General features: G+C 51.5%; 1 protein-coding gene across 1 annotated transcript in view; it reads left to right on the forward strand.

The window, feature by feature from the left end:
- FARP1 (FERM, ARH/RhoGEF and pleckstrin domain protein 1) overlaps nucleotides 1-20,792 on the forward strand; it is a 220,885-nt gene that overhangs the window by 187,174 nt on the left and 12,919 nt on the right. Inside the window, exons 16-17 of the mRNA XM_077753961.1 lie at nucleotides 14,764-14,845; nucleotides 20,502-20,739. Coding sequence (XP_077610087.1) covers nucleotides 14,764-14,845; nucleotides 20,502-20,739 — 320 coding nt within the window. The remainder of the gene's footprint in view (nucleotides 1-14,763; nucleotides 14,846-20,501; nucleotides 20,740-20,792) is intronic.

Consider the following 20,792-nt stretch of genomic DNA (forward strand, 5'->3'; position numbering starts at 1 on the left):
ACAGCTGGTCCTTCACTGTGAAAGAACATCCAATTGCCTTAAAAGCAGTTGCTGCCCTTTATTTCCCAGAGGATTTTCAGTAGCGCTTTCAAATATCTAAAATTTTATTCGTGTTTTACATGACAAAACCAGAAGCATGGAAAAGATGCAAAGCTAGAGACAGAGCAGTCAATATGAAGCTCAAGGACATGACATGACCTTGAAACAAAGGACCCAAACCAAATTGATGACGTTTGTCAAGAATAAACGTAAAAGTCTGTGCTTAAGTTTCACTAATCACTTCCTCAAGTGCCTGATGAGGAATTGGCAGGGATTCAAGGCAAAAAGGCTGAGTGAATGAGTGTAAGTGTGAGTCAACAGAATAACGCGGAGAGGCCTCTGTGCCTGTACCTGTGGCTCGCAACATCACTGCTCATCAGAATCACCTGGAACCTTTAAAGCATCCTGACAGCCAGGCAGAACCCCAAACCAGTCATATCAGAATCTCGGAGAGGTTGGACCTAAGCACCAATAGTTCCTAGAGCATTCCGGTTGAGTCCAGTGTGCAGCCAAGATCAAGAACACTTGTCCTCGACTCCCTCCCAGATACGGCCAGAGCATGAAAAATGCTCAGAGCTCCTTTAGAACACTGGGGCCCAAGGATTCCACTTTTAAATGGAATAATAAGAGAATGCATTTCATTAAAAAAAAAAAAAAGTTGTTGGAGCCATGGGCATTTGTCCTAGAAGAGAGAAGATTCTAGAAAATCTGATGGCTCTGTTTATGTGAAAAGGGAAAAGTCTGGTCATGTAAACAGGGAGTTAAGTGTCGTCTTAGTCGAACCCGAGAACAGAATCTAAACAGTGAGTTTCCTAAGAGGCACGTCGTGTCTAAATATAAAGACGGATTTCCTGATGCTGACACTTAGCGATGAGAGGCTGCCTTATGAGGTAAGGAGCTCCTCCACCTTGCGTTTCTTGAGCAGAGGTTGACTGTTTCTAGAAGGTGCTTATTTGTTGGGTGAAACCCCAGACCTGGCACTGCAACAGGGCCACCTGGGATTGGGGATGGGGAAGTTTTGAAAAAATACAGATTTCCAGGCCCCATCCCGCCCTCCTGAATCGGAGCACTAGGAGGCGTCCCAGAAGTGTGTGTTTCTAGAGTGCTTCTTGAGGTGACTGGGACGAATACCTTTTCTGGAACAACGGATACGGAGTTCCTCTGACAAACCTAAGATTCTGTGGTTCTTTGACTTGCATTTTGGTCATAACTTCCGTCTCTTCTACAAGCAGGGAAGGCGGGCACAGGTTGGGGGGGGTGCAGTGAGCGAGCTAGTTCAAGTGTTAGGCTTTGCCCGCTGGGGGCTTGTAGTCTCAGGAGCAGAAAGGCATGGAAAAGGAGGAGGGCCGGGCCGTGTCCGGTGTGGGCACCGGGCATCCATGGCCAGTTCTGCCTTGAAGGACATTTGGGCCATTGGTGCCTGTGCAGCTCAGGCAGCCCGTGAGCGAGTAGATTTAAGGAGAAGAATGGAACACAGGGAGGTTTATGAAGAAAGGAGATCACCCCGAGTGCTGGGCCGACAGGCCAGATAGAAGTAGGTGTGCACGTCTGTATGCGTGTGTTTGGTCTGGGGCGTGGGAAACCCGGGCTGGCCCGTGCACATGGGGTGGGCCGCATTCTGGCCGCGTCCACACTCACGGCCGCGCCAGCCCCGGACACCTCTGTCTAGCGGCCTCTGGTCATTGTAGAGCTGCGTGGCGTCATCTGTAATATGTATATCTCCTGGGGCTGTTGCCTGGACGAAATGAGACCATATTTGTGAAGGGATCGTGTTCTGCCCCGTTCGCAGAAGGGGGCAGGGGAGCCGATCATTTTTTATGTTAACTTTATTTTGAAATAATTTTAGATTTAGGAAAAAGTTGCCACGACAATACTGCACACCCTTCACGCCCGGCCTCAGGTCGGCCTCTCCCCTCACTGCGCACGCGTGTCAGCCAGGACGCTAATGCTAAGTTACCTCAGCTAAACTCCCCAGACTTTATTCGGTGATACTCTTTAAATTACTGCTGTTAATAGGAAGAAATCTAAAGTTTACCGTGCCCCTAAAATTCCCCCAAATTTGGTACCTAGATGACACGGCCACTGTGGTTTTACGTGAGGCGGTGCCTTGCTTCCATCAGCAGTGGGAAGTCTTATGGGAGAAAAATTACCAGGAATTTCCCTGAATGATGATGAGGAAAACCGCTGCTCGGGAAGCACACCTGCCCGCATCCAAATGTCGCGTTCTCCTGAGTACACCCGCCTGACGAGGGGATGGGCTTTTCAGCCTGGCCAAAGCCCCGCTGACCCTGTTTCTTCAAAACCCAGGAAATGGGTTTGGTGACTTGTGAAAACAAGAAGAACGCTTTTCGTTTTGAAAGCCAGGATGTTCTGCCCCGCTGCTCACATGCACTCAGAGAAGCCCCTTACGGCCTTTGGCTTGCAGAGCAGAGTCCCACGTTGCAGCCCCGAGAGGCCTGGCGGGCACAGAGCACACACTGGCCACCTCACGCCCCAGGCATGGACGGAGACCTGCTCCGGCCCCGGGCGCCAGCAGCTTGTACGCTGCACAAAGTCAGCGTGCAGGGAGCTGAGGTCTGGGCAGGAGTCCCGCAGAGAGGGCCTTGGGATCGGCCGTGGGCACACGCGGTCTCAAGGGGGCCGCCGCATTCGTTAGAGGAAAGCTGGCAGCAGATTCACTAGGAAGGGGTGCAGAAGTCTAGCCGGCAGGGGTGGGGACAGCGGAGGTCGAGGTGGCCGAGCAGACACGTAGGGCCCATGGGAAAAGGCCAAGGGGAAGCCCCAAGAACTTAGACCCTGGTTTGCTGGGAGGCTGCTCGCAAAATCAGGAAACTGAAAGAAGAAAAGCAGCAGAAACACAATGGAGGGAAGAGGAGTTTGTTCTGTGTCACGTCAGTTTCAAGAGGGCAGAGGACGGAGGTTGGAAACGCAGGTCTCAGGCTTGGCAACGAAAGCAGGTGCAGCGGTGCACATATGGGAATTATCCACAGGGAGAATCTCCTCCTGGAAGCGAGAACAGCGAGGCAGAGGAGAGCCGGGGTCAGAATCGTCCCGAACACACCTTTCTGGCAACATCCCATAAACGTGTCGCTCCTGGCAGAGCCAGAGCCAGCACAGGAAACGGACGAAGCCACTGGAGGGTGAGCAGGCCTGGAGTGTCCGAGAAGAGAGGCTGGGCGTGCAGGGCAGATTGAGGGGTCCCTGGGGTGGGGGGGCAGGAGCAGGCTCAGACCCTAGGGAGTTGAGAGACCAGGAGGGTGTCCATTGGAGCAGAAAGGAAGCTCCTCGCACAGGGAGACTGTGATCAGGGATTTTGCCCGCAAGGNGACTGGTAGCCTCAGTGATTGGTCTTCATAGTAGCCTCACGGTGAGCAATCATGAAACAAAAAAGAGTAATAAATCTTCTCATCCTACCTGTGCTTTGAAGCTGGGCATCATTAAAAGAAAATCCTAGGAATTCCTCAAAAAATTAAATCTAGAATTACCACAGCACCCAACGGTTCCCCTCCTAGCTACATATTCAAAAGAACTGAGAGAAAAGGACCCAGACCGATACTTCTACACCCACAGTCATAGCGTCCTTATTCACGGAGCCAAAAGGTTTGGTTTGGAAGCAGCCCTGTGCCCACCGACACGTGAATCATTAATGGATAAACAAAGTGTCGTGCATCATACAACAGAATATCGTCCTTAAAGAGGAAGGCCATTCTAGGGGCGCCTGGGTGGCTCAGTCAGTTGAGCATCCGACTCTTAGTTTCGGCTCCGGTCATGATCTCGAGGTTTGTGAGTTTGAGCCCCGTGTCAGGCTCCAAGCTGACAACACAGAACCTGCTTGGGATTTTCTCACTACCCACCCCCCTTTCCCTCTTTCTCCCTCACACTAAATAAACTTAAAAAGGAAGGATATTCTGATACATGCTACAATACAGACGAACCTTAAAGACAATACCACTCATGAGCTACCTGGAGTAAACAGGTTCAAAGAGACAGAATAAAACGGTGGTTGCTGACACCTGGAGTTGGGGAAACAGTGTTCAACTAACTGTACAGAGTTTTAGTTGGGTAAGATGAAATGGGGGGACGGCAGCGCCTGGGGGGCTCAGTCAGTTGAGCGGCCGACTTCAGCTCAGGTCTTGATCTCATGGTTTATGAGTTCGAGCCCCGCGTCAGCCTCTGTGCTAACAGCCCAGAGCCTAGAGCCTGCTTCGGATTCTGTGTCTCCCTCTCTCTCTCTCTGCCCCTCCCCTGTGCTCCCTCGCTCTCAAAAAAAAAAAGATTTAAAAAAAAAAGAAGAAACGTGGGAATGGATGAAGGTTGCACAACAGTGTGAACTGAACTAACTGCACACTTAAAGAATGGTTAAGATGGTAACTTGCATGTACGTTTTACCACAGTTTTTTAAAAATAGCAAAAACAAAAATCCTCAGGAGTCCAGTGTAGGATAAAATAGGAAGCTTCAAAATGGCGTCCTGCACACAAGGGACTGTGCCTGCATCGTCGCTCTGTGGGCCGCCTGGGTGCATCCCTGCATCCCCCTGTTTGAACCTCCAGCAGGGGGCAGGTGCACGGTTGCCTTCGTGCTGAGCCAGCGAGCGCTGGCAGCCAGGCCCTCGTGGTTTACAACAAACACAGGGCCTTGGACATGAGTTGCTCAAAATACAAACACAGAAAAGGATAAAGACCTATAAAGGATAAAGACTCTCCAATATGGCAGCTACTAGCCACTTACCCAGCAATCTAAATTTAAAATAACCTAGGGGCGCCAGGGTGGCTCAGTCAGTTAAGTGTCCCTCCCACTCTTGATTTCAGCTCAGGTGGTGATCTCACAGTTCATGAGTTTGAGGCCCGCATTCATTGCTGAGAGCACAGAGCCTGCTTGGGATTCTCTCTCCCTCTCTCGCTGCTCTACCTATCCCCCACCCCCGCTCACTTTCTCTCTCTCTCTCTCTCTCTCTCTCTCAAAATAAATAAGCTTTGCAAATAAATAGATGTGAATCTAATAAATTAAAAATTCATTTTCTCAGTAACACTGGCCACATTTCGAGGGCTCATTAGCCACATGCAGCTTCCATATTGGATAGCAGATATAAGATCACAGAAAAAGATCTGTCAGTCTAAAAATGAAGAAATAGTACTCATTACTACAGCAAACACAGGGCCTTGGACATGAGTTGCTCAAAGTACCTACAAAACAGAGGCATAAAAACGTCTTGGTTTTGTTCATGGTAAACCTTGAGGAGTAATAAGTTCGCTCAGGTCATGTTTCGAAGGGTCCAGGATTGATCTTTTATAAAGCAGAAGGGCGCCTGGCAAATGTGGATGGACAGTGCTTTATACAGTCTGATGCTCGGGTAAAGTTGTGGCATTAATAATAAACCGCCATTAATGAGCATTTACCGTGTGTAGACTCTTTAGGCACCTTGTACTGCTGTGAGGTTGGCGTTCTCGATAAAAATTAAAATGACCACTCGGCTGTTCCCACTTGATCTTCAAAACCAGGTGAGGAACTGTGACCCTTGGCCACAGCGGGCCAGCTCCCCGTTCTTGCTAATAAATTTTTTTTTTGGAACACAGCCATGCCCGTTCTTGTACCCATTGCCACTGCTGCCTTTCCCAGGTGCGTACTAGTCGCACACTGCGTGGCCTGCGAAGCCTGAGATCCTTCCTCTCTGCCCTTTACCGAAAAGCCTTGCTGGTCCTTGTTGAAAAACACTTCTCCACGTATAGGTGTTACTCCCGTCGTATGACTGGGAACACAAGGCCCAGAGAGGTGAGACCCCTCACATACAGCCCAGAAGCGACAGAGGGACAACTTGAACTTGGGTCTGATCTGATCCTCAGCTCGTGGCCTTGCAGCTGTGTTGTTGAGGCTCGAGGCTTTATACCTGGAGAGCGAGAGGCTAGGAGTGCATCTGCCCTGGATTCCTCATTCTCTCTCTTTTTTTTATGTTTATTTATTTAGAGAGAGAATGTGTGCACATGAGCAGGGGGCGGGGCAGAGAGAGAGAGGGAGAGAATCCTGAGCAGGCTCTGCGCTGTCAGCCCGGAGCCTGACGCGGGGCTTGATCTCACAAACTGTGAGATTACGACCTGAGCTGTAATCAAGAGTCAGTCGCTTACCCAACTGAGCCACCCAGGTGCCCCGGATTCCTCATTCTTCAGAGGAGAAAAGGAGAGGGTGGCTTGCCCTGGGCCACACAGCAGGAACCCGGCAGGGCCCCAGCCAGCACCTGCGCCCCCCAACCCCCACATCCTTCCTTCCTGCTCCTGGCTTTGGGAGGTCAGGACCTGTTCTCCTGTGCTGTTCTCTCAAAAGTGGCAGGAAGTACGTGGCCTCTGGCCAGCACTGGCCCTGTGATGGCTTTGTCTGCAGGAAGATCGCCTGTAGGTCTCAAATCTGAGAGAAGGGATTTGGATTTTTTTCTAATCTACCAAGAGACTGCATGATGGTGAAGCGGGCGCCGCCCGGACGGTAGTATCAGGTGACTCCTGTGCAATTCAGCCTTGCCGCACACCCTCGGAGCCTCTCAGTGCGCCCCCAAGGGAGTGTAACAGAGACAGCAGTGACAGTAACACACCCACCAGGCACACTTCCGAGCCCTTACACACCGTTCCGTCCTCACGGCACAAAGGGGTTCGGATGAGGGGCCTCAGCCTCGGTCAGTAGGATGGACGGACAGCCTGCCCAGGTAGGAAGTAACGCCGGACTTGAACCCAGGCAGCATGGCTTCCGAGTCTTGCCCTTCATATCTTGCTCTACAGCCTCTTAACCTTGCCGTTGGATTCGCTGATGCGGCTTTCTGCCCTCTGCCTGTGGAATTTCTCAGGGGCCGTAGTTTCACACCAGATGTGCTGACCATTTGCTGAGGGAGCACGAGGAGGAAGGAGAGCACACCTCCCTCCACACGCTAACTTTTCTCAAGCCACGTGGGCTGTTGGGCTGTGTTCTCTTCCGGTGTAAACTGCTAACTGCCCCCTTTACTGTTCGGGTCTCAGGGAAGCTTTTGTACTTGCTTGCTTGTTAACACACGCGACGTGCTAGGAATTTTTGAGGACCCGTGTTTCATGTCTCTCTTCTTTACTCCCCGTGGTGTCTGGGAGATCTGGAGCCGTGGTGTCTTTGGCTCTGGCCGAATTGGACACAGGTGGGCGCACAGCTGTGGGACCCTAGGGCAGAGAGCATCGTCTGGTATCTGCTTCGCTCTGGCTTAGCTCAACAGAGATGCTGAGACCATTGCAGTCTGTGTAGACAAGGCTCCTTTTCTTTGTTACTGTGAGGAGGACTTTGTCTTATCCCTTTGATTAAAAAAAAAAAAAAGAAGAATAGAGGTTGCTTGCCAATTTTGTTGGTGAGAGTTCTGGCTAAGGTGAACTGAACATTCCCCATGTTCCAGACACTGTTCAATGCTTTTCGTGTATCCGTGTCATTTAATATTTACAAGAACATCAGTAGGTAGATGCTGCTGTTATTTCCTGACGTCACAGGTGAGGAAATGCACAGAAAGGGTGAGTTACTTGGCAGATGTCACATAGCTGTTTAAGGGCACAACTGGTTTTTGAAACCAGCCGGTCTGACTGTCCCTACACCTTTAGCGCCAGAAGTTTTAGCCCTAACGTTTAGAAGGAAAGAACTCCAAAGAATCAGGTTCATTGCTATTCACTTGTAACTAACGTGAGGACAACTTCTAGCCTCTGGGAAACCCCAGCCCCAAGCGTGATCTGAAATAGCCCCTGCCTGCTACTCCAGGCCGTTCCCGGCCACACACACAGACACACAGGCACACAGATGTGTGATGGGGTGAAGATGTGACACACCCTTTTCCTTCCCAGTCACACACTTGGGGCTCTGGCGGCAGGGCCATCCATCCACCTCAGAACCTTGAGCTGTGTGTGCGTGAGCCCCTGTGTCCACAGACTTGCTCAGGATCAGCCTTCGTCGATTCGACAAATGTGTATTGCGTCCCTGTTAGCATCAGTCAGTCGCTCTCCTCAATGTTCAGTGGACAAAACACGGCATGATTATCACTCTCTGAAAGCTCGTTTCCTCCTTCGCCCTGTTCTGTGTCAAGGAGGCAGGGAGCACAGCCGGATAAGATCGGAAAGGGGTGTCCGTGGTCGGGGAGCTCAAGAGGGCCTGCTCTCTTTCCTCCTCAGGCCGAGCCAAGAGATCAGGGGGCCTCGGACCCTTTTCTCAGAACAGAAATCCCGGTTGTATTCTAGAGGCATTAAAAACGACGACAGCTTTAAGACTGGCAGCGTTGCTATGGGAAAGCAGCTTGTGCTTCTGCAACACCTTACAAAACATTTTCTCTTAAATTGTCTCACTTAACAAAACAATCCCATGGCATTATGCCCACCTCCCCCTCCCCACCATGGAAAATGAGGCTCTGAAAGTGGGTCGGCATAAGACCAGGTAGGACTACACCCCATTTTTTGCTTTCTCTGCAGCCCATGAACCTGGGGGCAGGGGAGGGAGCTGTAAACGTATTCTCTGTTTCTGTCCAGAGTAATGCTGTCAGATAGAACTTCCGGCAGTGATGGGAACGTTCTGTGTCTGCCTTGTTCAGTAATAGCCACTGGCCACATGGGACTGTTCAGCACTTCACGTTGGGCTGCTGTGGCTGAGGAGCTGAATTTTAACATTTCCTTTTAAGTAGAGTTAAAATGTAAGCAGCCATATGTGGGTCCATGGTGGACGCACAACTTTAGAAGCTTTTAGAGGAAGGAACTCCGGAGTGGAAGACAGAAGAATGCAGCCTTCCTTTCCCTTCAGGCCTGAATGTCACAGCACCTGACGCTCCTCACCATCCACTTCCCTGGAATTCAGAATCTGTGAGGCAGTTGTCAAAAAGCAAGACTCTGGGGGAGGGGGGGTATCTCTTAGTGCGCCCCCCCACCCCCACCACCTTCAGCCAGATCGGGCGACTTCTTGTGTCTCAAAGCTTTAGTTTGACACTTTTTATTGGTTTAAAAAAATAAGGCTGTGCAAAAAGGGTTTAAAATCATTGCTCTCAAGGTAAGCGGCAGTGAAACTCCTCGGAGACAAGGCAGTGGGGTCCACCTAGAAATCACCTGGGAAGCGCGAGCAATGGAAGAAAGATTCAAAAAATTAGCACAAACGGTGGAAAAGAATTTGTGGGGTATATCAGTNGGGGGGGGAGACATCTGCTTGGACACTTACCTGTGTAAATTGAAAATTTCATGTTTGTTTCAAAGCCCAGAAAGACACCGCAAGGACACTGAATTTAATATATTCTGCCCCAGCCGGCTTTCCACACTGTCCCCCAGGGTTTCAGGGACAGTGATGTTGGTAATTATTTCCTTTTAACCCAGGAGTAAAATGACATGTCCTCAGTCACATGTGGGAGCTGGTTTTCCATGGATTATCTGCCTTGTTCCTGAGGGGACAGCCCACTGGGCTTCGAGACCAAGCTGCTTTTCCTAGAAAAAAGAAGACAATTTTTCCAATTGCCTGAACCACAGGGGAGCTTCCACTGGAAAACACTTGAGAGCGAGTGCTCTCTGGGTCACTGGAGTTTAAAATGGCTTTTCTGTCCCCCTGCACTTTAACGTGTGGCTTACGAACAGGACTGAACCCAGGGGACCACGTCAAGTCTTCTCTGGGCACCGTTGATCCTGTCTGCGAGCGGGGCTGTGACTTAATGCTTCTCTTATTAAAGGGGACCTGGCATTAAACCTCAGAAGAAAAGCTGTAGCCTGAAGCATCCTGGCATTGCAACTGACGGGCATGACGCTGCCCAGAACAGGGAGCATCTGCCGTCTGAAGGCACTGCCCAGAGAGTGGGTCCCTTACTTGGAGCGACCAAAGGGAAACCCAAGTGCCCCATGCCCAGTGAGGACGCCTCTGGCCCGAACATCTTTCCCACAAGGGGGGATGTGAATTAAAATTCAAATGATTTGGATTTTCTTCTCCAGGGATCTCAAAGGATATTGAAATCCATCAAAGAATATTGAAATCAACATAAATTACATGGGGCTAATATGTTTATATATGTTAGATGTGTGTAGTACATATAGTATATAAACATAATAGATAAAAATATATCTAAATAGTAAGTATATGATATAGATAAATATAAACATAATCTATTACTCTGGCTAAATTGTTTGCTTTGAACCCAGCCACCCTCCATCCCCACACATTCATGGAAGATGTGTCTTTATTCATTTCCTTATTTATACATCATCTTTCTACTTACACGTATACACAAATACATACGATCACAGACTGTTTTCATTTAAAATCATAGGAACCACAGGGACTAGTAAGAGCAAAGATGTGATGTTTGATTTGCAAATGAGGCCTAAAAACGAGGCTCACAAAGTTCAGTCCATTGCGCGGGGTCAGGGCGCGCCCAGACCCGGAGCGAGGTAGAAAGGCCGCCCCCCAGCTCTGATCGGCAGTTGGCTTTGTGTTTCAGTCTAACGAGATGATGCTTCATCTGTCGGGAGCAGAAGGGAAAGGCCCAGTGCTTGGCGAACATGCTTGCGTTAATACTGGGCTACTTGAAAAGCCCAGTGGGTCAGTCACTACCTGCTTTCCATGGTAAAGAATCTCCTCTGACACTTGGCTGAAGCCGAGCCTCATGTCCCGCTCCCCAGAAAACACTCACAGTGGGAGACGGCGTCCTGGGGTGCGTAGTACCATGTGGGATAGCTGGCTGTTGTGTCCCCAGTGAGGCCGTGGACACACTGTAAACTGCCGTAGGGCTGCACATAGATTCTATGTTGACGTTGGGGGTGGGAAGTGGGGGAGCAGAAGGGTGATGTCTCCCACTGGCCTTGCCCACCGCCACCTACTGCCGGTGTTGTATTTCCTGGCGGTCAGAGTCCAAGCCCTCAGGTGCAAGGGCTCCTCCTGCCCCTTGCAGACAGCCCCGGTCCTGGTCTCTCCCACAGGGCACTGGCCCTTCTGTCGTTTTCTCTCTCCGTGGTCTGTCGGCTGCGGAGTTAGTGACCGGCTCACATAGGGCGAATGAAGTGTCTGCAGAGGGACAGGAAGACTTGGAGACGTACGGTGGGTGTGTGGGTGTGTGTTCAACCCTGTGCGGAGCTGACGTTGCGGTGTGCTCCGGGGAGTGTATTCGTCACGGTGCGCGGGGCAGAATTGAGCATCCGGGAGGCTTCAGACTACATGGCTTTCCCATCTGAAATTGTCAGAAGAATTTTCAGCTTTGCGGCCGCGCGGTAATTACACAGACAACTATGCAGCCCTGTTTCCTAAACAAGGACCCTTTTCTTGTGAGGTTAACATCCGGAGGATGTTCTGTAAGAATTATAATTACTTTTTCCATGTTCTTAATAATAAAATGACCTTTCAGTTCTAAATCATAAAGCAGATGGTTTGAACTTGCAGATTTGGTGGGATTAACACGTAAAGGAGGTACAAACATGACCGTATTTCTATAGGAGCAGCAGGAGTTTTGGGTTTGTCCTGTTCCCATGGACTGGCGCCATGTTCTGGAACACTCGGGGGTCAGGACTGGCCGTGCGTGCTGCAGATGGGGTGGAGGGCTCCAGAGGCGGGCGGCTGCCCGGACTGGATGCATTGACCTCCGGGGCCCCGGCCTGCTGCCTCCACACCACCTAGAGCTGACCCGGTTGGATTTATCCACATGACTGCCTTCCCCGGGGCACAGGACATTGGTGATGGGAATGCAGAGCTATTTATTTTTTTATTTTTTTTATTTCTAGGAGAGAGAGAGACAGCGTGAGCAGGGGAGGGTCAGAGAGAGAGGGAGACACAGACTCTGAAATAGGCTCCAGGCTCTGAGCTGGCAGTCAGCACAGAGCCCGACGCGGGGCTCGAACCCACGAACCGGGAGATCATGACCTAAGCGAAAGTCGGACGCTTAACCGACTAAGCCACCCAGGCGCCCCATGAACTCAGAGCTATTTCTAAAATGAAAGTAAAGATGCCAAAGACCGAGAAACAGGACTCGGCTAGCCAGCTAATGCAGGAAACTGTCCCCTTGAGTTTGGGGCTTTAACATCAGTACATTTTCTTTTAATAGTGGGCAGAAGAAGGAAGGAAGTCAATAAAATCTGGCTTCCACACCATACTCTGCCCCTCCCCCCATGTCCTCTCCCCAGCACTTCATTTTCCCTTGGGCACTATGTGTGAGAAGGAGGAAATTGCTTTGTTATTAATGAAGNTCTGGCTAAAATATCTAAATTATGTCCTTTGAACTAACTAAAGGCCTTCCTTAGCTGCATTTGTCAAATGGCACGCCCACTGGAAAGTTTTGGAAGTTTCAGGTCATATCTACATACCCACAGATCAAGTTTCACATGCCTTGCCTCCTCTTATTAATGTGTGGCATTTAGTCAAAATTAGGACATTCTGGCTCAGTAGCTTTTTTTTGTTCAGGTCTTGGGGGGCAGCAGGGGAAGGGAGTGGGAGCTTTCCAGCTCCTACAAGAGCTTCGCGTGATGGGGAAGGTGCAGGGTTGGAGGAGGGGGTTCTATAAAGCAGAAAGCCTCCATGTGAGGCCGGAGCTCCCTTCTCCGAGCGTTTAAGGAAAAGAACCACCCGTAAACTCTCAGCTAAAAGCAGGCACACATCAGGATCAATGGAAGGGCCAAACGATAAACTTCTCAATAGGGACTGGATTAATAACCATTGGCTAAAATTCCAGAGATGCCTCCACCCTGCGGCTGACGGGGCAGAATAACATGCAGTGATTGGCAATAGAGGAGACTCTCCCAGAGCAGAGCCTGGGTCTCCCACTGTCGCTGAAACATTCTCCGATGACCCTTTGGGGGGAATTTGATCCACTGGGTGGTAGGAGAGACAGACAGGAGGGAAAATACCTGAGGNCCAAGGGGGGTGAGTTTGGGCAGTAAGATAATTAACTCTGGAACCTCTTGAGTTTGAGATACTTGCAGGGTCATTCGTGTAGAACCCTCTGGTGGGTATAAGAAATACATCCCCTGGGTCCCTACGAGGACATTTGGGTACAGATCTGGCATCAAGCATAGAAACCGTGGGGAATGCAGGGATTCTACAGGAAGAAGCAGGAAGCGAAGGGAGCACAGAACCACCCATGCGTCCCCAGAGAACACAGACCTCTTCCGTGTAGCCTGAAGAGGAGGCGGCGGCCCCCAGGGACTGAGCACCGACCTCGAGAGGAGTCTGGAGAGAAAGGCCTCCCGAAGCCGGAGAGCCGAGCGCCGAGGTTTGGGGTGCTTGTCCCGAGAAGCTGCACAGGGGCAGGGCTCAGGCAATTGGGAGGTTGGTGGTGTTCCTTCACAGAAGCGCTTCAGGGAGTGGTGAGGACAGAATCCCAACACGGTTGGAAGAGGAGTGGTAATTAAGGCGATGGGCCACCGCCCTTTGGGCCGCTAAGAGGAAGCGGAAGGATTGAGGAATTCTGTGTCGGGGCGAAGGGGACGGGAAGATAATAAAGAGAGCGCCCAGAAGCCGGTGACGACCCAGGCTGGGGGCATCGCGTATGCTCTCTGTCCCTCTATTCCCGGACAGCTGTAACTACCCAGTGGGTCTGGGTGCCGTCTCTCCCCTGATGTAACCCGTGTATCCGCTTAGAGCCAGTGGAAACCGTCATTCACTGCCTGTTGCCGGAAGCCCTGGGCCGGGGCTCTCCCTTCCGACTTGAAGCCCCCTGCCCGCAGTTTTTACCGTTTTTCTTTTACATGCATCCCTTTCGTTTAAGTCAGCTTCTAGCTATCCTGAACAGTTGGTCTGAAGATATTAGCCAGACTCGTTGAAAATGGTGTTTTAATGGTCTCTGGAAAATTCTCTTTCTCGTCAGTGGGTAATTTCACAGATCTGCATCAGGGCCATGGTTGGAGGGGTGTGAGCTGGACCCCCCAGGCTCAAGTTCAGGCTCTCGGTCTCTCGATAGCTGACGTTAGGCAAGCTGCGTGGTCTGTGCCTCGGTTTCTTCAGCTGTTTAATGGCGGTGATGATGGCACCCCCCTCATAAGGCCATCATGAGGGGTAAATGAACTAGTGCTTATAATGTGCTCAACCCTGTGGACCGTGCTCAGTAACTACCTACCGTGGTGGATATTCCTTTCCTCTCTGCAGCTTAGGCTCTTGGCCTATCAACTGGCTACAGCCCAGAGCCGTTGGAAACATGAATACAGTAGACCCAAAACTCTGCTCAAAGTGCCCGCCTCTTGTCATTTTCCGCCCAGCGTCTGGGGCTGGGGGGAGTCTGGAACCTCCCTTCCCTGGCCCTCCCTGTACCTGGGATACCCATCCTGCCCGCCTCTGCCCGCACCCTCACCCCCCACGCGGTCTCCTGCACCTCCTCAGTCGTGTTTTTCTTTTCCCCCGGGCTTCCCACGCGGCCCTCCGTCTGCTTCAGGCTCGGGCTCTCGGGAGCAGAAACGCTGTCCGTTGGTGGTGTTCAAGCTCTTGTAGGGACACCCACGTCACCCAAGTGTGGATGGGGGAAAATACAGAATGAGACCAAATTAAAATGATGGCAAAATGGTTCTTCCCCGTCTCTTTCAAAGTACACAGGGACTTCTTTGTCTGCAGAATGACCAGGGCGATTTCAGAGGCTCCTTCCAGGGCTAACGCTGTGTGGCGCCCGGAGAAGGGAGAGGTGTAAATAATAGGGGATTGGAAAGGAAGGCATAACTTGCTATTCTGTGATGTGAGGCCGGGACGTTTTCAGGTTATGTTTCCACTGCTGATGCTTTTGTTTCCAACCCCTTTGCCTTTGCTTTCAGGGAAGGCCGCTCGAACGCCCACATCAGAGGGGATTACCAAAGAATCGGAGATGTCCTGCTGAGGAACATTCAGGGTATGAAGGTGAGCTGCCTCAGGATGGGACTCGGGTGGGACAGGCTCCCTGGGGAAGGGAAGGCCTGGGCTTCCATCCCCATCCATAACCACACGTGACTTCGTTTGACGACATCCAGGCAGCACAGCTCAGGGTGAACTCCTCTGTCTTTCCAGACAATCGTATTTGGAAGGAAAATGCAGCCACTTTGGAGGCAGTGCTTTTAGTACTTTTCCTCCTTAAAAGCTCTGTGCTGTAATCAAAACAACAGGTATTATCTGTGAATAAATCATGCAGCACTCATTTTTAAGAAGCTATGCAGACAAAACATGGTTTGGTTGACTGAACGTTGCTCTTTTCATCACTTGTTCTGGCTTCTTGTAAGTGTGACGAAAATACTGGATTTAGAGCCCAGTAGGAATTCCAATCCATCCCTATGACTTGAAGTCAGTGTACCAGGCAAGATTTCTAACCAGCCAGCGAAACCTGCAATGATACAAGCGTAAGGGTGCGCCGCCAGACATACTAAACCAATATTCTACCCCATTTTTGAAATCTGCCCCATCGCTTAGATCTGTAATTTTCATTTTTATGTCTTCATCTTCATCTATCAATGCCTTCAATACAGAATGTTTTAATTCACGCAGTTTACCTTTTTAAATACAAATACCTCTCTGTTTACATTTTAAAGCAATCTTCCTACATCTCAACTGGCAAAAAAAAGCCTCTCTAATACCTTAACTGATAACTCAGAGCAACCCCTAAAGAAGGCAGGTCACTTCTGCCACCACTGCCTCCCATCCAACCCCGCATCCATCCATCCCTCCATCCATCCCTCTAGTACTAGCTGAGCAGCCACAATGCATAAGACATTTTTGTAATAAAAGTTACTGTTGGAGTTTGAATTAATTCCCAAAGATCTTGCTAAGTTGTTTAAGGCTTTATTTTCCCCCCTTAGAATGATCCATCTCATGAGGTAGGACAAAGGGATGGGGGGGGGGGGAGGTACACAGAAAAGATAAGATCTAAAGCCACTCCAGAGATTTCCTGTTTCTCTTAACAAATCAAGATACTGCTTAACAGGCCTTGAGCTCACTTGTTTACAATGTTCAGAAAGCAACATGGCCCTCTGGGTAAGACCAGAGAGGCACCATGAACGCTGTCAGGTTTGCAGAATCCCTTGAAATAATCACCAAGAATCATCTAAGATGTTCTACAGCCATGGTGTTTTTAAATTTTTTTTTAATGTTTTATTTATTTCTGAGAGAGAGAGACAACGTGAGCAGGGGAGAGTCAGAAAGAGAGGGAGATATAGAATCTAAAACAGGCTCCAGGCTCTGAGCTAGCCATCAGCACAGAGACCAACGTAGGGCTCGAACCCACGAACCACCTGATCATGACCTGAGCCGAAGTCGGACTTAACCACTGAACCACCCAGGCGCCTCTTGTTTTTAATGCTTTAAGTAAGGCTGATCCACAAAACTCAGATGTAACAGTAATAGACATCCTTGTGCTTTCCATAGTATTTTTTATTAATGTCTTAAAGTAGGTTTACAGAAAAACTGAGCAGAAAGCCCATGGGGGGGGAAGGTCCCACATGCACATTTGCACACGCACGCACACACATACACACATACACAGTCCCCTGGTACTAACATCTTGCATGGGTGTGGGATATTTGTTATGACCGATGTGCATTATTATTAACTAAATCCGTAGTCTCCGTTACGGTTCACTCTTGGAGTGGGACATTCTGTGAGGTTCTGCCAGATGCAGAATGCCACGTACCTGCCACGGGCCAGAGTCACCGGCCTAAAAGTCCTCCCGGCTCTGCCTTTTCATCCCTCCCCTCCCCCACCGCCTGGCCACCCCCGATCCTTTCCTGCCTGCATAGTTGTGTCTTTTCCAGAAGACGTGGAATCACACAGCGGGCAGCGGCAGCCTCGAGCCTCTGTAACACTTGTGAAAGCTGCCCTTTCTCTCTCTCTTCTGTACCACGTGTTTGTTACTGTCGGACTTCCCCGTTACCTTCCCGCGTCCGGCCTCTTTCCTTCCCCTCTGCCCCCAGCGCTCCCGTCACCGGAGATGGCAGCTGGCTCGGGGACGACGCGGGTCTGAACTGCGTGGGTCCATTTACACGCAGAATGTTTCTCTCTTGCTTGTGATAGTACGTGTAACACCATACATCAGTCAGCTCTTTGTGTTAACGATATGGCTTCCAGCCAACACCAGGCTATTATTAGTAGTGNCCTGCCCAGGGAGGGCCCCGCCTGCACAGACTCCCTTCAAGGAGGCTTGGACTCCGCCGTGGGCCGCCAGGGCCAGCTGCTGGAGACCTGCCAGCCCGTTCCCTGCCCCCTTGGGGACAGTCCCCAGCGTTCTCCTGCTTACCGGCTGTCCTTGGTGCCTCGTCCGCGGAGAGCTGAGCGGAAGCGGGCGTCCACCCTCCCCTCTGCTCACCTAGCGCCCGAGACCTCCTGTGACATACGTCATTTTCCCTCAGAGCCGTTCTTTCTCCTTGGGCTGGTGAGTTGGCGGTACTGGCGCTGGAGTCCATGTGTGGGTGCTGTGAGCATTCGCAGCATGGCGCCCCGTGCCAGCCACGTAAAAACGGGGAGAGGCTCAGAGAGCCACTGGCTGCCTTTTTTAGCATTTGTTTGGGTTGCTTTTTCTTGTGGTGGTTAGAGTTGGTTTTAAAGAAATTTTATGAAGTATGAAGGAGAGCCAGCAGAAGGTTCCAGAGATTAGAAGCCCAGGAGAGCACTTTGGTCCCAAATGTCCAACACACACCACACACACACCACACACCACACACACACACACACACACACACACGGCATTGGCAGGGGCTTAGCAGACTGGGGTGGTCCCCAGACNTCACTGCCATTGGCAGGGGCTTAGCAGACTGGGGTGGTCCCCAGACCCTCCACTCTTGACCATGACCGAGGGAGCTGGGCCAGCGGCTCCAGTCCCCACCTGAAAGTCAGATAACCTGAATTATGGTCTCTAGTTCATGCTGCAAACTTCTGACTGGAGACATCTGCCCAGATGCTCAGAGGTTCTTCCAAACCCGCCCAAGCTCCACCTCTCATCCAGCCCGGGACGTCCACTCGGCCCGTCGTCGCCTCAGTGTCCCCCTCCTGCCCCGTCTCCTTCAACTGCTCCCCCCCCACTCCTTCTGGCTCGCAGGTGGCTCTGCGCTGGAGGACCCGCCCAGCTTCCTGGCGCTGCCCTGCCTCCCAGCGAGCCGCCCCCCATCAGCATTCACACTCCAGCCAGACTTCCGAGGCTCACAGCCCTACGCACGTCTCTCCCATCGGGAGAATACAGTCCAAACCCAAACCTGACAAAGACCTTCATGTTCTAGCCCTGGATGATCTTTCTAGGCCCTTCCCTGTGTCCTTCACATTCTGCTATGTGCTTGACCATGAACTTGCCTCTCCAGGCACTCAGGTTTTTGCAAGATTCCTGCCTTGGCTGGGTGTGTGCATGGGTTCATTTTTTTTTTTTTTTTTTATTGAAGTAACCTCCCTACTCCCAACATGGGGCTCCAGCTCACAACCCCAAGATCGAGGGTTACATGCTGTCTGCCAACCATGCCAGCCAGGCGCCCCTCATTTGCTCATTAAGGCATGCAGGCAACAGACATTTATGGAGTACCTACTGTGTGTATCAGGCCCCGAGGATACAGGAACGTGATCAGATCAGGAACAGCTCGTGGGATAACACTGCCTGGAGCCGCACGTGTCCACACACGCACGAGGGCGTATGTAACTGTTAGAAGCCGAGTCAACTCCAGATTGTACCAGTGTCCTTTTGATTTGCTGTAGTTACACGAGATGTTAGCCCTGGGAGGCTGGGTGAAGGACCTCCCTGTACATTTCTGTGCAAGCTCCTATCAATCCATATTTCAAAATAAAAATAGTCACTAAACCCAGCAGGGGCCACTAAGTGATGAGGGCTGAGATGGACCAATACGGCCTAAGTACAGAAGAAGGCAGAGAAGTCCCTAACTGGCAGAGGCGGGTGTTGAGGGGGTTGCCGAAGCCGGGCAGGGGTCCTGATGGTGCAGAGGCTCTGGGTGTGAGCCGGGCACGTTCAAGAGCAGGTTGTTCAGCAGGCTGTTCACCTGAGGTGAGGTGGTAAGAAGCACAGTGGAGGCGGATGAGGATCAAAGGCCCCGTGTGCCCTGCAGGACTCTGGAGGCGTGGAGGGGTGAGGCGTGGAGGTGGAGGTCCCGATGGAGACCCCACCACAGTGGTGGGTGACACGAAGCCAGAACCAGGGCAGTGACTGTGTGGAGAAAGACGGGAACAGGCTTGACATTTTTAGGAGGTAGAATTAATTAGAAGGACTTGGTGAAGGATTCAGAAAAATGGGGGAATCCGGAATGTTCTCCTGATTTTTCTGACCTGGACAACTGGCTGGTGGCGGCATCCATCCTGAGCTTGGAGACTCGGGCGGCGGCCCCGGTTGAGGCAGGCGCTGTTGGGTTTGCGCTCACCGGATCCTGACTCTTGACAAAGCCTTCGTGGAGCGTGGAAACGTAGGTGTGAGGGTGGGCGGCACACGCACGGCGGGCCCGCTCCCGGGAAGGGCGTCTTGAGGACAGCCGCTCTTCTCTCGTGCCGCGTGTCCTTGTGCCCATCTCGTTGCCCTTATATGTCTGGAAATGTCCTTCCCTTGCGCTTCTTCTCCACCTCCCGTGAGGAATTCCTCTAATGCTCTGTCCGCAGACATCTTACCGTCATTAGTCTCTACCACGAGCCATTGCAGGACAGGAATATTCAACAGCAAGTGTTAAGTATGGTAACGCAGACTTTATTCAGGACCGTGGTGGCTGGGGTAGGGCCCGCTGCTGTGTGGTTTTCAGTGGGGGACAGAGACTGGGCTCAACTCTGAATACAGCGTGGGCAAGTGGGGGTTTCTAGCCGGGGGCGGGGTGGGGGTCACGGATGGGAATGTACAAAGAGGAAATGGAGGGGAGGAATCAGGTTGTGGCCGAACCAGCCGGACAGGATGCTTTGCTGAAGGCAGGGTGACCTGACATCACCTGGGGATGGTAAGACATGAGCAACCGAGTGTCAAGGGTGACCAGACATCTAGGGTGGGGGGTTCCAGTTAGGCTGACTGAGTAGGGTATTTGCTAAAACTGGCTTTTCATAAGGAGGTTCACAGACCGGTCAAGGAGAAGGCTCAGGAGCCGGAAGAAAGGTTGGTCAAGGGAAGCTTCTGTGTCAGACCCCCGTAGAGTAGGCTCCGTGGGTAACCCTCACCCAGTGAGCAGAGCAGGTGGCTCACGGCGGATACTCCCTTACTGAAAAGCAGAAGGGGTGAGTGTAACAGAAGCGCACAGCACTAACTATATGACACTTATCGAGTTGGCTCTGGGCCCTTCTGACGTGTAGAAGAAAAGCACAGCCCGCACGAAGGAGCTCCTGTTTGTTCCCCTCGGTTTTGCCAGCCTCACCTCTAGTACATCTACGTCTCCAATGCCGCTTAAACCGCATAATGCTTTCCTAGAGCTTTGTCTTTCATTCTGAGAACGTAACCGAAATAATGAAATAAATAGCGAATGGATAAGCTAGAAGTGCGATGAAAGGAAGCCACGAAAGGCCACGGTGAGGTGCATTTCTGAGAGCCGGGCTGGGTGGAACGCGTGCGTCCTGTGTGTCGCCCCCACAGCAACTGGCGGCTCACCTGTGGAAGCACAGCGAAGCTCTGGAGGCGCTGGAGACGGGCATCAGGACCTCGCGGCGGCTGGAGAGCCTGTGCCGAGACTTCGAGCTGCAGAAAGTGTGCTACCTGCCGCTCAACACCTTCCTCCTGCGCCCGCTGCACCGGCTCATGCACTACAAGCAGGTCCTGGAGCGCCTGTGCAAGCACCACCCGCCCAGCCACGCCGACTTCAGGGACTGCAGGGGTGAGCAGGGGGCAGGGCCTGCGGGAGTGAGGGAGGGGGGCTGCCTGAGAGCC

This window comes from Crocuta crocuta, unplaced genomic scaffold (genome assembly GCF_008692635.1).
Source record: "Crocuta crocuta isolate KB4526 unplaced genomic scaffold, BGI_CrCroc_1.0 scaffold31, whole genome shotgun sequence".
NCBI lineage: Eukaryota > Metazoa > Chordata > Mammalia > Carnivora > Hyaenidae > Crocuta > Crocuta crocuta.